The sequence below is a fragment of the Falco rusticolus genome, chromosome 5 (assembly GCF_015220075.1).
Source record: "Falco rusticolus isolate bFalRus1 chromosome 5, bFalRus1.pri, whole genome shotgun sequence".
Lineage (NCBI taxonomy): Eukaryota > Metazoa > Chordata > Aves > Falconiformes > Falconidae > Falco > Falco rusticolus.
Window position 1 is genome coordinate 57610912 of NC_051191.1, and position 15425 is coordinate 57626336.

At 58.9% G+C, this 15425-nt stretch overlaps 2 protein-coding genes across 3 annotated transcripts; both read right to left on the minus strand.

The window, feature by feature from the left end:
* Window positions 1–682: 682 nt before the first annotated feature.
* On the minus strand, window positions 683–3094 carry LOC119149366 (pyridoxal phosphatase). Its single transcript, XM_037390561.1, has 2 exons — window positions 2467–3094; window positions 683–2176 (listed from the first exon to the last, which is right to left on the minus strand). The coding sequence occupies exons 1-2, from the start codon at window positions 3041–3043 to the stop codon at window positions 1851–1853; spliced, it is 903 nt and encodes a 300-aa protein (XP_037246458.1). The 5' UTR covers window positions 3044–3094; the 3' UTR covers window positions 683–1850.
* Window positions 3095–3662: 568 nt separating this feature from the next.
* Window positions 3663–14705, minus strand: SH3BP1 (SH3 domain binding protein 1). 2 transcript variants are annotated; one of them, XM_037390556.1, is made up of 18 exons: window positions 13796–14705; window positions 11911–11953; window positions 11427–11531; window positions 10479–10555; window positions 10078–10189; window positions 9902–9978; window positions 9085–9220; window positions 8384–8452; window positions 7896–7986; window positions 7478–7620; window positions 7287–7398; window positions 7110–7191; window positions 6321–6401; window positions 6097–6213; window positions 5550–5647; window positions 5241–5370; window positions 4956–5071; window positions 4113–4468 (listed from the first exon to the last, which is right to left on the minus strand). In XM_037390556.1, the coding sequence occupies exons 1-18, from the start codon at window positions 13855–13857 to the stop codon at window positions 4113–4115; spliced, it is 2007 nt and encodes a 668-aa protein (XP_037246453.1). In that variant the 5' UTR covers window positions 13858–14705. The 2 variants fall into 2 exon arrangements, with proteins under 2 accessions (XP_037246452.1, XP_037246453.1); XM_037390555.1 differs by lacking the exons at window positions 11911–11953; window positions 13796–14705 and having other exon boundaries at window positions 3663–4468; window positions 11427–11888.
* Window positions 14706–15425: the final 720 nt, after the last annotated feature.

A 15425-nucleotide genomic window follows, 5' to 3' on the forward strand; every position in this document is an offset into this window, starting at 1 on the left:
GGCAAAGTACATTCAAGGGATTTCGAACTCTTGTTACCCCACCTGTTTTCTCCCTCCTGGCTGGGACCACAACCAAACCCAGGGGGAGGACTTGTGGCACAGCAAGCTAGTCTGGTGAAGGTCACTTCCAGGGATGCGGTGACACTCACCTCCCCTTCACTCAAAGCTAAGCATAGGTGAGAACGGTCACAGCAAAACCTGACCTAGGCATTTCTCAGCCCTCTGCAAGCTACATGCAGGTGACGGAGCTGGACACCGCTGCGCAGGGCCACATGGATCATTGGGATCCACCTGACTAGCAGAGGGCAGATTTCAGGCACGGCACAAGAAATCAGTTTCTCAGCAAGGAATCACTCATGCTGTGAAATATAAAGGCAGCTGGCAAAAAAAAAAAAAAAAAAAAAAATCACATCGCTCACTGCTTTAATTCACCTGGCTAGACCCTGTGCCCTATGCTATAGCCCCACCAGCCACCTCCATCCTCAATTCCAGTTATGAGACCCCAGTAAGAGACAGCAACAAACAGCAGCTCAAAGATCCACAAGATGTTGTCCACCCCTTTTGTCTACCCGGCAGCACCCCCTTGAGTGAGAAATGGTCTTGCCATGTCCCGATCTTCAAGGGCTGAAAGGTAGCTAGGCCATTTTCGTCTTGACCACGCCACAAGTGAAAAAAGGACTACATTTCCAGCCTACGCTCACACTTTATTATATACAGAGACACAGCGAGTGTAAGAACATCAACATGGGACGTGGACATTAAGGGAGGCCCAAAGGCACTGCCTCCTGTCCCCTTGGTGCAACCAGTCAGCATAGTTTATACAAATAATACAGTATTTCAACAATAAATAAATTTGATAAATAAGATCAGGAAATTAAAAAATGTAGAAAGACAAAGCAGCAAGGAATGATTTTGAGGGCTGTGACACATTCACAGCAGTGACAATACCACCAACACCTCACCTGCACACCAGCAGCTGGAACACAGACCCCCATCAGCCTTTTTCTCTCACCGTACTATGGTAAATTCCAACTGAGGACTGGGAACCAGGGAGTCATACAGTTCACTACTGTTGTGCCGTTGTGGTCTGGGAGCCCTCTCTCCTTCACAAGCCCCTTCAGAAAGGGTGCTTGAAAACCAGGTACAACAGCAGACCCGCTGTGCACAGTCACAGCTTGTCCGTTTGGCACAAAAATAACCCTCAAACCAGTCTCTTCCCTTTCTATAGTCCTTCAGATGGACACTGGCACAGTCATTAACTGAGCTGGGGCACGGGGTGGTGGCAGAAACATCTCTAAGGAACAGGGGAGAGAAGAGATGCCCTCATTCATGGTTCCAGAGCTCTGACACACTCCTTCCACATCCCCTGGTACTGATAGACTGGGTGGGTGACAACGTCAGCCAGTCCCCTGGCAAGGATGGCATTACCACAAGGACTGCAGCGATGCAGCTAAGAAGTCAAGAGTTACAAGTGAAGGGACAGCAGTAAAAGGCCGCCACTGGTTATCTAAGAGAAAAATAGTAAGACAGCCAGTCTCTAACCCTTGCAGGGGAAGAGGTGACACTGATTTGACCAATCCCTGTCACCCTCAAGGCCTCCAGCTCTCTCCCAGAGACACTGGCAGTTGGCATATTAGGGAGAGAAAGACCCTGTTCATCATGGATAGATCTCAGCAGAGACTACTTGAACCCTGCCCCTCCTGCCAACCTCCCCAGTTTTGCCCCCAAAGAAGGGCACTGGAATGTGAAGAAACTAGGATTTGAAGGAATAGGGCAGTGAGAGAGAAATGGGAACAGATGAAGATCTGGGATGGGGAACCTGACCCCTCTGCCCTCACACGTACAGACTGCTACTCATCCAGGCCCGGTATCAAGTCTGCAATGCTGTCCACATAGTAATTGGGCACCAGAGCCTTGGCAGCGGCGCTGTCGCTGGCCATGTAGGCCTGCGCCTCTTCCAGGCGGGAGACACCTGTCAGGGTGAGGATGGTGGAGAGGCCGCAGTTCTTGCCGAAGAGGATATCTGTCTCCAGGCGGTCTCCCACCATGAGGGTGCGAGATGGGTCGACACCAAAACGCTCTACGATGCAATCAAACATGTACGTGTTTGGTTTCCCCACCACCAGCGCCTTGCGGCCCGAAGCGGTTTCCACTGCGGCTGTGAGGCTGCCAGTCCCTGGAGGGGGGAAAGGAGGAGAAAAAGAAATAGCCACGGGCCAGCCAGCCGCGGGCAGCTCCGCTCCCCGGGTAGCCAGAGGACGAGCCAGCGGGGTGACGGCCAGCGGGGTGCTGGCAACGCGGCTTCGGGAGCCGGCTGGGATCGTGAGGGCAGCTCCGCCCGTCCTGACGCTCAGGGACCCGCCTCGCCTGGGCCTGGGACGGCGAACCCCAACCGAGGCCAACCCCGCCGCCGGCCTCGGCCCCCCGCACCCCCCGGGGCAGCAAGGGAGGGGAGCGCGGGCTCACCGGGGGTGCGCTGGCCGTCGCTGAGCGGGTGCCAGGGGTCGGGGTCGGTGGCCACCAGGAGGCACTGCGGGTCGCGCAGGTAGCCGCAGGCCTGCGCCAGCTTGGCGAAGGTGAACTGGTCGTCGTAGCCCACCAGGACGGCGCGCACCGGCTCGGCGGCGCCGGGGTCGCCCTCGCCCGCCAGGCGCAGGCCGGCGTCGCGCACCTCGCCGCGCAGCCCCTCGCCGCCCAGCACGAAGACGCGGCCGCCCCCGCTCCCGTTCCCCCCGCCGCCGAGGAGGCGCTGGCGGAGGAAGAGCGCGGAGCAGAGCGCGGAGCTGAAGACGTGCTCGGCACGGACGCCGCGGAAGCCGAGGCGGCTGAAGCGCCGCTCCAGCTCGGCCACGGAGCGGCGGCTGTTGTTGCTGACGAAGAGGGCGGCCTTGCCGCTGCGCCGCAGGCGCTCCAGCAGCTCGGGGGCGCCGGGGACGGCGCGCTCACCCGCCCACAGCACGCCGTCGCAGTCGAAGAGCAGCCCCTGCGCCGGGCCCAGCACCTCCCGCAGCCCCGCGCCGCTCAGCCGCCTGCAGCTCGCCATGCCGCCGCCGCTGCAGCCCGGCCGCCCGCCCGCCGGCCGGCTGGCCGCTGCGTCCCGCCCCGCCAATCACCGCCCCCCGCCCCACGCCGACCAACGGGAGACGGGCAGCTCGCCGAGCGGCAGCCGCGCTGCCCTGTGGCCCTCGAGGGGAAGGGGCGGGGCCGAGAGGCGGGAGGCCGGCTTCCGAAGTGGCAGCCGCGCCGCCCTGTTGGCTGCCGAGGGAGGCTGCGAGGAGGCGGGACGAAGCCTGAGCGCGCTTGCCGATTGGCTAAAGCCACTCTCCTCAGGCCCCTCCTCTCGCGGCTGAACGCGCAGTGGCAGGGCGTCCCCTGCTGCCCGGTGCGGCCTGTGGGCAGCGGAGCCGCCATTACCCTTTGGTTAGCTGTCGCCCCGCTGGCTGGGAGCGCCAGGCTCGCCTCCCGCCCTGCGGCTGAGCCGTGCCTCTCCGCCGTGGCGCCCCCGGGGAGCTCCCCTTCCCTCTTCCCGGCTGCAGCCTGTTGGGCAGGTGGCTGCCAGGAGTACCCTGCTTGCACCTGCCTGTGACTGTGACACCAGCTCTTTAGATTATTTAGTTGCAAAATATATAATTATTTAGTTATTTATATATATCTGACTGTGTGTGTCCCTGGGGCAGCACGTTTTAAGGCAAAATGGGGCAGAAGGGGCTGGGATCACGGCACCCACGGGTGCCCGTGCCATCCCAAACCTGGCAGGCAGTGCCTGGGAGCACCCTGCGTCACCCCCTCCTGCCTTCCAGGCGTGGGAGGACCCCTCGTGGGGACTTGAGGGGGTCGCCCATGATCGGGGAATGCTGGGCAGGGAGTCAGGTCCCTTAGTGGTGGCTGGGCCCCGGCAGGGACGTGGTGGTGGTGGGGAGGAAGGCTCAGTGGAGACAGGAGAGCAAGGGGAGGCAGGCAGAGGGTCATAGCTGGCACGGGCCACGGGAGCAAGATGGAGGGGTGCACTGTCCCTCAGGCCACCCTGGCGTTTTCACAGTGCCTGCTGGGTCCCAGAGGGGCACCGGACCCCATCTCCCCGGCCCTGCGGTGCCCTTGCACCCCGACCCTGCTCAGTTCTCTGTGGGCTGTCCTTCTGGTGGGGATGTGGCCAGGGGGCTCCTTCCTCCCTCAGGCAGCGTCTGCTCCTTGTCAGTGGTTCCCAGTGCACAGTGCAAGGCAGCCGCCATGTTGGCTTCATCGGTGGGAGGCCTGGGGGACGATGCGGCATCTCGGCTGAGGCGGCGTGCTGGCTGCGGGGGGAGCGGTGGCGGGACAGAGGGCGCTCGGCTGGGTGCCCCAGCCATCCGCCGTGGCCGGGCTTTGGGGCTGGCTGTGTGCTCGAGGGCTGCCACCATGGGAGCTGTGCTCCGGGGCTGGGCCACGGGTGGTGGTGGCATCGTGGGTCGGGCTGGAGCTGGGCGCTTGCCTGGAAAGAAAGCTGGCGTGGGCTGGGGTCCCCTCTGCCAGAGGTTCTGTCCCCAGGGCAGAGGGGGCTGCAGTGCCAGCCGTGGGTGAGGCAGGGGGCTGCAGGCAGACTGATGGACAAACTACCTCTTGCCCAGCTCCCATACTGGAGATCCAAGTGCACACCAGTTTTTGGGGGCTTTTCTCCCACCCTCTTCTCTTCACAAGGGCCCGTGAGCTTTGACACCTCTTTAATGGAGGGTGTTCAACCTGACACTGGAGGACCTACCTTGTCCTTCCCACAGTCCCACCTTGGCAGGGGCTGGAGCATGCAATGAGGGGCTGGATCCTGACCACAGTGACTCAGCCAGAGGCCCATCCTCTCATTTGGTGGCAGGGACATCCCCAGCACCCTTTTGTGCAGGGAGTGGTGGGATGAAGGCAAACCAGAGCAGGTGGCATAGGGGGCTATCATTTCCCAAGCAATGTGCCATCTGGGGCACCCTAACCTTTGGGGGCAGCGTTGTCAGTCATTGTTGGAGCCAGCAGCCCCACAGCTTCAGGAGACGATCTGGTCAGCGTTGGGGATACTGGCTGGGACCTGGCCTCAGGGTCCCTCGAGGTGCTGTGCAGAGAATGAACGGAGCAAGTCAGCCTTTGGCTGGTCATGGTGGTTCTGGCCGTGAGGCATCTCACATCCATCTGTGAGCGTACGGCCCCTGGCGTGGGATGGGATGGGGGAGGACATGGGGAGAGCTGGGACAGCCAAAGCCCTCAGCTACCACCAGACTTACGCCTCTCCATCCAGGAGAGTGGGGGTGCCAGCTGGAGGGGCCTCAGGGGCCATCTCTTCCACCAGGGTGGCCTCACCAAGCTCAACGTTTGCAGGTGGCGTGAACATGCCTGAGACGTTGAAATCTACCTCTGGGTGGAGAGAAAGGAGGAGAGCCCGTGAGGGAGTGTTTGCCTCCCAGAGCTTCCCCTGATGACCCCATGGTGGGGAACTGCAGCAGCCCCCCACTTTGCTCCTCCTGAGGATGGAGAAATGTCCCTTTCCCTTCCTCTCCCCTCCACCCTGCTTCCCATCAGGGGCCTGGCCCTACCTCCAGGGAAGAGGGTGTCTGCATTCTGGATGAGGGCTTCCACCACGCCCACCACCTGGATGGAGGAGACTGAGGCCAAGTCCAGTTGCATGGGGTCTCTGAGAGACAGGAAGCGGGGAGGCATCAGAAGAAGGATTTTGGGGTATTAACCCTTTTGGTGTTCATTCCTGAGGCGGCAGATCCCAAAGGGGAGACAGCCCAGCCAACGGGGGGTGGTAGGGCAGGAGGTGGGCGTTGTTCCCTGTCCTGGAGACCCTGGTTTAGTGTTGGACACCAATGGTGTTGGATGCTATCCATGTCACCAGTGCTCTGGGTCTCAGCCTCTTCCTCTGCTACTTTGCAGAGTGGCTAAGAGGACATGCGCTTGGTGACGGGACATGCCACTTGGGGACTGCGGGGACAAGGGACAGGACTTGAGGGTGGAAGAGGCACAGGTGCTTTAGACCAGCCTGCAGGCTGCTGGATCAGCCTTTCCCACAGCGTTTGCGCTCAGGGCACCCCAGCTGGGGCTGGGGAGCTGCCTCCCCCCGTCTGCGCCAGGCCTTACCCTGTGCTCTGCTGTGACCACAGCAGGTTGGGGCCCAGCACGATCGCAATGTTGCTGGGGGTCATTTTATTCACCTCCTGGTGTTCGACCAGCTTGGCTAAAAACTTGATCAGATACCTGTGGGGTAAAAGGAGGGCAAGGTGGTGGTAAGTATGGATTTGGGGAGGGAACAGCTGCCTCTGGTGATTGCTTGGGGCTGAAGAAACCCTGTCCCTTCAAAACACCTCAGATTGTTGTAGCTTTCCTGGGGCAGGCGGCTGCAGGTGTCTCGCAGGCTCTGTACACGGCTGTCAACATCCTTGAAGCTGCAAGAGAGAAGGAGGAGCAGAGACCTCAGCCTGCTCCCTACGGCAGAAGGACACAGGGTTCAAGGGAGGAAGGCCAGTGTTAACCGCCTTGTGTGGGCCATAGCACTGGGGATGGAGATGCCCTGCTGCTGCCTTTACTGGGCAGCTAAGTAAGGCATCCGTGGAGGACAAAATTGCACCCCAAAGGCTCAGAGGGATTTAGTATGGTAATAATATAGCTTGTAGGTGGGCCCAGGGGTGAGCGCTGCCTTGCCTTGAACAGCTACCCTATTTCACTGTGACTATGGGGTCCATTGGCACTGAGAAGCGATCTTTGGAAAGATCATTTTCCCCTCTCCACGGGCTTTTGCTGTGTCTCCTCTGCCACCCCTTCCATCCTGAAAGCAAGAGGCCAAACTGGTGGGCCAGTGAGGTGGGACTCACACCATTGAGGCCAAGTGGGTCTTCACAAACTAAGATCTTCTTGCAACCAAAAAGGCTGCAGCCTTCTGCCTCTCCCTGCCATGTTTATATTGCTGTTCTTTGAGATTTTGGGCCATCTGGATTTCTGCTGAGCATGGGACAGACCATAACACTATGTTCATATCTCCCCATGTGGCAAAGGAGGCCGAGCAGCCCTGCTTCAAGTGCCAGAGCTATAGAGGGGGGGTTATCAGGGGCTTTTTGAGCCCCACCAGGCTTTTCTGTCCCAATGGCTGGACTCACCTGGCCACTTTTATCCATTCATTGTAGAGCTCAAAAGTCATCAAAGGCTGGGGCAGCTCCCGCAGGTAGGATTTCAGTGCACCTGGGAGGGGAGGGGGAGTGGTGAGGGCGATGGTGGCTGGGGGATGGCAGGGATTGCCTGATCATGTCCCCTTGCCCCACCTCACTGGCACCCACCAGCCACAGCGTGGGGGTCTGAGTAAAACTCCTCCAGGGCATTGGAGCCACTGGCCAAGCTGCTCTTCAGCTTCCTCAGCACTGAGGCGCCCGCTGCCAGCCGGAAGAGTCCCTGGGGATAGGGCAGAGAGGGAAATGGGGGGCTGCATTTTGGGGGAGTGGGTAGTGGGGGTGTCAAGGGCACTGCCTACCTCCTCCCTCATGCCAGAGGCCAGCAGCATCATGACACAGGCTTCAATGGGCAGCGCGATCTCCCGGCCCAAGCTCTTGAGGTGCATCTCTAGGGGCACGCCATAGTACCCCGCCATAGGGGTGTCTGCAGCAAAGGAGGGCTCTGGAAGAGGGAGGTGAATGTTGGGAGGGACAGCAGGAGCCAGGGACATCTGGCATCTAGCCACAGTGATATCTTGATCTGGGCTGAGCCTGGCTGGGTGGAGACAGAAACAGGGCAGACAGCCCACCTGCAGTCCCCAACCCACCAGTGCAACATGGGAGGCAGCAGCAGGCGCAGGGAGGGAAAACCTGCCTTTCCCAGCCTTGCCAGCCACACTTGCATCCCCCAGGCTCGACTGCAGCCCTCCCTGGGCTGCATGGAGAGCCAATGGGTACCTGTCTGGCTGTGGATTTCCTTCAGCTCTGCCAGAGCTGAGTCCAGAGATTCCAGGGACTGTCGGTGGTACTGGGCTTGGATTTCCAGCAGCTGTCAGACAGGGGGCATGGAAACAGCACTCAGTTTGGCACCAGCCCCTCTCAGAGACATGGGGAGCCTCACACCCAGGACATTGTACCCACACACAGACAGGGCGAAGGGGTAACTGCAAGGGGAACTCCCCTGGGGTCTGTGGGACCATGTCTGTAGTGAGGGGTAGAGGGCAAATTGGAGAGGAGGGATCATCAGAAGGAGCTGCTCTGCAGCTGGTTCTAGTGGTGGCATTAACCTGCAATACATGGAGCAAGGCTGGCTTTAGGCATCTGCTGGTGCTTGGGGCTGGCCCTTTCTCTGGGCAGAGGGCTTGGTGCAGATGGGGATGAGGCTGGGCTCAGACATACCCCAGGAGACATTCACACACCGACGAGGAGTGTGAGAGGAGACTTACTTTGATGAAGTAGCTGGCGTAGCTGTCCTCTTTGGTGGAGAAGTGGTAGAGGTCAGCCATGTACTCGTCCTGGGGAGTCACAGAGAAGAGCAATCTTCCACCCCCTCCCTGGCACCCGAGGAATAAGGGACACCTTCATGAAGCCCCCTTGTCCAGGCTGAGTCATCCAGACAGGGTCTCTGGGTGCAGTGAGGAGGCAGGCTGGGACCATGGGGGGATTCCTTCTTGCCCCCATCACTTGCGTTTGGGTAGCGGCAGCAACCCGCTCTACGATCAGGGTCCTGGCACAAGTGGCTCAGAGGTCCCTGCACCTCCAGCTCTGGTGAGCCCATGGGCTCTCCCAGACAAGGCACTGAGCTTTTCAGAGAAACAGGGCAGAAGTGGAAAAAGTTGATGCAAAAGTCCCCTGCCACCCAGCACAGACCCCAGCTTGGCTGGCTCCCAGCCTGAGGGGATCCCCTAAGCTCTAGCCCCTGGAGCCTCCTCTCTGCAGCAACTTATGCTTTGAATCCTTTTCTTCTTCCCCGGGCTCGGGGCATCTCCCTACTTCTGCTCCTTGAGGGACCAGTTTGCTTGCAGAGGGCGGGATGTGCCAGTTGGCTGCATCCATCTCAGGCTGGGGTCGCCTCAGACAGGGCCAGTGCAGGGGGGCAGGTCTGCAGCCTTGGAGCTGCCCTGGAGGAGGGAGGGAGTGTTCTTACCTTGCACTGCTCCACCTTCCTCTTCACCTCCTCCTCCTCTTCCTTCAAGATCTCCAGTTTGTTGGCAGCAGCAGATGTTCCTGGGCCAGCACCAGTGCCAGCGCTGTTACTGGAGCTCTTGGCAGCTTGGTTCAGCCTTTGGAAGGGGAGAAGAGACACAGCCCACAGTCTCAGTGTCAGGGGTGTGGGATGGGACGGGTGTGCAGAAGGGGTATGGGGGTCATGAGGGGGACAGCAAATCCCAGTACTGCCCTGTGGTGGTTTTCCTAGGTCAGTGCCTCTCAGTTCCTTCACTCAGGAGACACTGCCGCACCAAGGGGTGTGACTTGGTCAAGTTGGGAGGCACCCAGCAGGGCTGACTGAAACACCTGGGGTCAGTAGGACCCTTCCCAAGCCCTGTTCCTGAGATGTCCCCTCCTGTCTTCCCTCCAGCCAAAGGGAGGACAGTGTGGAAACAAGCCATCAGTGATCCATGGCTCCTCCAATCTCTCAGAGAAACATGGCACAGCACGGGCTACCCTGCAAGAGTTGGAGTGGGGCAATCTCAGTGGTACCAAGCAGTGCCAGGGCACTTTTCTGACTTTGGCAATGGCACTGCCCTTCTGTCCTGTGCCGTGGAGCCAGCAGCTCAGCCCAGAGCAGGATGCACCTGCAGAAAGGGGCTGGCTGGGCGCTCCCAAAAAGCTGTTGCCTCTTCAGCTTCACCTCCAGCCCTTGGAAATTTACTCCCTAGGGCAGTCATCTTCCTCTCACCCACAGCCTGGCTGGGGGCTGTGCCCTGTATGCGCTGGTCCCCTATTCACAGTGTGCCCCATACCGACTCTTGATTGCATTCCAGTCAGAAATCAACTTCTGGAGGGCCTTCTTGCGCTTCAGGATGATAGGAAGCTCCTCCTAGGGGAGAGAGGGGGCAGAGTGAGCAGGGGAGGCTTGGGGATGTGGGAGGGGGGTGGTGGGATGGGAGAGAAGAGCTAGAAGGGCAGCCAGGGCTACCTCGCTGAGCTTGTTGAGCGGCTGCAGGATGTTGTGCTCCAGGGCGATCTCGAACTCGGCCAGGATTTTGGCCAGCGAGCTCTGTATGCAGCAGCCCATCTCCAGGGCTTTCCTGCATGGGGACAGAGATGTAATGACTGCAGGCTGGAGCCATGCCACTCTCTGATCCAACACCCTCCACCGAACCCACGTGGGACCCTAAGCCAGCCCCTGCCCTCCTCAGCAATTGGAGGCTGAAGGTGCTGGCTGTCCCCTCTCCCACTCCAACACCAGCATTTGCTCTGAGCACAGGGTTTGATAGCTCAGCTTGGCTGTGGGAGCCCCTGAGCCAAGACAGTGGCACTGCCAGGGTCTGGTATCTTTTGGGGTTGTCTCTGGCACTTTCTCCCACTGGCACTTACCCGAGGCTGGACTCAGTGTCCAGTTCCTTGAAGCTCTCAGCCATCGTCATGGACAGAGCCATCAAGGGCAGCTTCTTCTGTACAGAGCCAAGGATTTGGGAAAGAGATGGTGAGCTGGTGTGTGGCAGCTCCCTCCCCATTAAGCATGCCACAAAAGCGAGTGGCCAAACCCTGCTCTGGGTCCCCACATCTTCCCCTGGCCCACCCAGCTCCATTGGTCCTGGCGCCCGAGGAAGGGCCCTTTGGATGTCCCTTCAGCCGAAGGCAGGATCCAGTTAGCTAAACAAAGCACCAGGGCTCCATAGTTGGTTAGAAAACCTTCACTCTTCTCTAAAATAGTCCTCTGTGGAGGACTGTGATACCGATGGAGGTCCTCACCAAGCCCAGGCCTGCCATAGCTTCAAATGTATGGAGCAGTTTAATCACTGAGAATAATGAAGCCAGGCTGGGCCCTGTCAGGTTGCTGAGAAGAGTGGAGCCCACAGAACCATGGGGAGGCTAAGGAAAGTGCTGAGGGATCTACTGTTTCTTCCCAGACAAGGGCTGGTGAGCACCTGCCAGCAAGATGGTGGCAGGTTCAAACTGAGGAGGAGGAAGTGGTGGCACCACTGTGCCTGGCTGCACTGCGGTGTTCCTCACCACAGGGCACTGTGGGTGCCAGAGGTTCACAGGGCTTTGGGAAGGGGCATGGACAACAGGGCTGTGGAGAGTTATTCAACGTAAAGACACTGTCTCTGTTTCTGGAGTGTCTCAAGTTAGTGCTGGTTGGGAGGGTCGCCCTGTTCTGTGGAGACACAGGCACATGCTGGTGGCCAGTGCTGGAGATAGCTAGGCTGGACACAGCTTTGGGCCACCCTTCAGCAAAACCTGCAAAGCAGGTGCCTGGCATCCCCTTTGCTGGCAGGGAACAGAGCTGGGTGTTGGCTGTGGTGGGAGGAGTCTACTCACCACTCGCTTGTCCATCTCGGAGCCGCATTGCCCCTGCAGGCAGGCTTGGAGCCTCTTGGACACACTGTGAGCTGCTCGCTTGGCTGGCTCGATCCTCTGCTCAATCTGGGGGCAGAAAGGTGGGACAGAGGAAGCCCATTTGCCAACTGTGAGCACCTGAAGCCATCTCCCCACCACCCAAATCTGGGCATGGGTGGCCCACCCAGCATCTTGCTGCAGCCCAGAGCATCCCCGGTCCAGGGAAAAGGAAGCACAGATCTGGTCAGGATTCATCCCTCTGTAAGCAGCTGGGGAAGCCCTTTCCTGTGGTAGGAGCCTGCCATTCCCTTAACACCGTGGTCCTGGAGTTGCCCTCTGGCACACAGGCAGATCCCAGCCCCATGACTTGGACATGCTGGCAGAGAAAATCGCAGGCAGGAACGGGGCAGGTTCCCACACCCGGGCACAAGCAGGCACACGCCTGCCGGCCCAGCCTGCACCTCACCTGCAGCAAATCTTCTGGCAGGAGCTCGGTTGCTTCTTGGGCTCTGTGAAGGAAGGAGAAAGACCCATCAGCAGATGCAGATAGAGGTGACCTGCACCCAGCCTCCTTGGGAACGCAGGTCCTTATTTGTCTCACCTGCCACTCTTTGGGCTCCTAGGAGCAGGAGACACTGGCTATGGCCCAGACCATCACACACAAAGGTATCAGCAGAATGAGCCCAGGGGTACGGGAACAGCTGGGGCAGGGCAAGGCAGCCAGCTTTTCTGGCTGGTGGACACCCCATCAGACAGGGCTTCTAGTTCAGAAGTCAAAACGTCCAGATGTGGCCTGTTTCTTGGAGACAGGCTGCCTAGCAGGGCCACAGCAGGGGTGGGATGTTTGCTGGTGAAGCCTCCTACTGGTCTTCCCACCTCTCCCCTGAAGGCTAATCCATGGCAGTGCTGCTGGGGCCCAGCATGTGCCTTTGCAGGCCAAAGTAGACACCAGCTGTGGGGCCACAGTGTCAGAGGAAGGATACCTTTGTGGTCAAGCTGGGGACTGAGACCAACACCAGCCCCTCCAGAAGTGCCTACATGAAATCAGCTCTCTGCTTGGTTTTGCACCAGGTATTAGGAGCGAATCTGGCACAGGAAACTTCTGGTTTGCAGTGAATTCTGCTCATAACCAAATTCAAAACCCATCAGCTGCCATCGCCACCAAACCTCCCTGGTGCCTCCTGTAGAGGAAACCTTGCTGCATGGCCTGCTGCTGTTGCTATGCTCTGGGAACCCTGTTTTCTTTCCCTCTGCTGCTGTATGTTTCTCTCTTTTCACCACCAGCCAGAGCCGATGTGGGACGCAGCCACAGAGCTGCAGGAAACGGGGGCGGCTTGGTTGAATGCAAGCAAAATCACATGAGATCTCAGCCTGCAGAGGGGAGGCTCTGCAGCGGGTGAAGAGCTTGCTCTTGGACTGCACAAACTACTTCAGACCTCCTGTCTGCCCAACGGGGCATCTAGCATGGAGATGAGATGTCTTGAGTGAGGATGGATGGGAAAGGGGATCATGGTCCCCTTCAGGGAATGCGAGATGAGCAGGAGGCCACCAGGATGTAGGAGCTACTTCCCTGTGGCCAGTCTGCTCAGCTGGCTAAAGGACCTCAGTGGTCCAGGGAAGACGGTTGTTCCCGCTCAGCCTCCCAGTGCTGGGGAATGCAGAGGTGGCTGTAGGAAAGCAGGAATAAGGAGGTTGGGAAGGGAGGGCTCAGCCCTGTAATTTCAGTTCTGAGTTTTGCAAGGGCAGAGCTTTGGAAACCCAAAGAGAAAAATAAGGAAGTGGTGGAGGTAGGATGAGGCCAGAGGGGTTTGTGTGAAGCTGTAAGTCCTCCACGGGTCCTCTGAGGATCCCTAATCCTCTCCTTGAAGGGCACCCCAGGACACCTGTGCTGCTGGGCTAGCTAGAGCTGTGCAGGGCATTTGTCTTCTGTGGGGCACCTGAGGCTCAGCAGGGAGGGAAAATCCCAGTTCCTAACATCCTCCTGGTCCCCGCACAGCCAAAGGCATGTGGCTGGAAGGTCCCTCCCCATTGCCCTCACATCCTGGGGAAGCCAGGCTTGGGAAAGGCCTGTTTCCAAGTGGATGCAGCATCTGTGGACCCTGGGAGAGGTAGCTGGGCTTGGGGATCACATCACTGCTGGGCAGCACCAGTGCAACCTCCCCACTGCTCTGGGGGTGCCAGGAAGCCACAGTCCCCTAGCTTATGCTGAAGATGCTCCAAACCTGGGGCCATTCCCTCCTTTCCCCTGGCCCCTGGCCCTGGGAGGTCAGTCCAGCCCCAGTGCAAGCCCTCCAGGACTTGCACCCCACTCCCTCCCAGCCCTCCGGTACAGGTAGTGGAGAAGTTCTTACCGGCTGGTGACATTGGGATGGGACAGTTGCTGCCGCATCCAGTTAATCTGCCTTTTCATCATCTTGAGAGCCGGGAAGAGTCCACGAGAGCTGCTCTTCTCAGCTGTACCCGCTCAGCACCCCTTGGCAATGCTTGGCATTGGATACTGGCAGCCCCTCGGCTCCCCGGAGCCACTGTGCCTCTTGCTTTTCCCTGAGGATCTCTTCCTCCTTCCTCCTCTCCTTTCTCCTTCCCTTGTTCCCCCGTTTCTGTTTCCCCAGCTGGTTCTCTCCCTTGTCTCTCCCCAGGGATGCTCTCCCTGTTTTCTTTTTCCCTCCCTTCGACTCCCTTCTCTTGCTCCCTCTCTTTTTCTGAGTTTCCTTCCTTCTCTGTCTGCCCCTCCACCGCAGATCAGGTAAGAGCAGTTCAGGGCTCCTACTCCGCTCTGTGTTCCTGTCACCACCCCACAAGTATAAATAACTTCAGCCCAGCCTTAAAGGGGAAATATTACAGCAAACACGTAACAAGGCAGGACAAGCACACGCTGCTGCCGAGCCCGAGCAAAGGGCCCACGCTGTTTCTTGCTCTCTGTCTCAGCTGGGGTGGTTTTTCCCCCCAGCCTTGCCTTGCCCACCACTAGCTGCTCTGCAGGGCAGCCCACAGCCACACCAGCTAGCTGTGCAGTGCATACGGGGTGCCTGATGTGGCGTACCACAGGGGGTACCTGGGTGTACTCTGCCCTGTCTGGTCACCCAAACACTGCCAGTGCCCCTCGAGCACCTCTCCACGCTTGCAGATGTAGCTCTGTTGTCTTCCCCTTGCGACATATCCCCCTGGTCGTGACAAAAGCGGGAGGATGAGCAGCAAAGCCACCCCTCCAATCCCTTCCGTGCCCCTCACCCTCTTTCCTTCCCTGCCATTGCAGAGGGTCTCCAGAGCCATTGCAAAGCCCTGGGGACACCCCCTTCCACCCTGCACCCTCACCGCTGGCAGAGCTGCTCTGAGCAGGGTGGCTGGGCCAAATGCACAGCAGCAGCAGCGGTTGCACACAGTTGCACGGGGACCACAAACTCCCGGTTCCCAGGCTCAGGTGCTGCCTGCTCACTGCAGAGCTGCACAAGGGCTCAGCTTTTTTTGTTTTGTCTAAGAACATCCCCCTCACATCATCACCACCATTGCTTCTGGCTTTGTGAGGTGTAAACCTCGCCTTATTTCTGGCTACCTGCAGCTGGGACTTTCCTCCTTCCGCACTAAGAAAGATCAGAGGTTGCAGTCGGTCAGGTTACACGGCTGGCAAAGGAACTAGCACCCGAGCTCAAATGGGAAGCAGTCAGCTTGTGGGCAGATGAGACAAGCTGCAAAGGAAAAGGAGTTGGAAAGGCCACACCACCTGTGCCCCAAAGCCTAAGGAGCAATAATATGGGGGCTGCTGGGCTCTGCTCCTTGGTGGGGGGCAAATCTCCAGTGAGTGTGTAGCAAAGCGGCGCTGGCAGCTGTTTTCAAGTGGGGACTGGGTGAAGGAGCACTGCCCCCCCTGCCCAAAACACCAGGTTGCTCTAAACCTGTGGCCAAATACACCTGATCCCCCCAGTCACGAACCCTGGGGATGCTCCTAACAGGCACTGTGGTCACCGAAAGCAGGCAAAGGCT

Coding starts and splice junctions, on each gene's coding strand:
- LOC119149366 (XM_037390561.1), bottom strand. CDS start 3,043: ATGGCGAGCTGCAGGCGGCTGAGCGGCGCGGGGCTGCGGGAGGTGCTG. Junction 2,177..2,466: donor CGACGGCCAGCGCACCCCCG/GTGAGCCCGCGC, acceptor TCCCCCCTCCAG/GGACTGGCAGCCTCACAGCC.
- SH3BP1 (XM_037390555.1), bottom strand. CDS start 11,699: ATGAATCCTGACCAGATCTGTGCTTCCTTTTCCCTGGACCGGGGATGC. Junction 5,371..5,549: donor AGACACCCTCTTCCCTGGAG/GTAGGGCCAGGC, acceptor CTCTCCACCCAG/AGGTAGATTTCAACGTCTCA. Junction 5,072..5,240: donor ACTCTCCTGGATGGAGAGGC/GTAAGTCTGGTG, acceptor TTCTCTGCACAG/CACCTCGAGGGACCCTGAGG.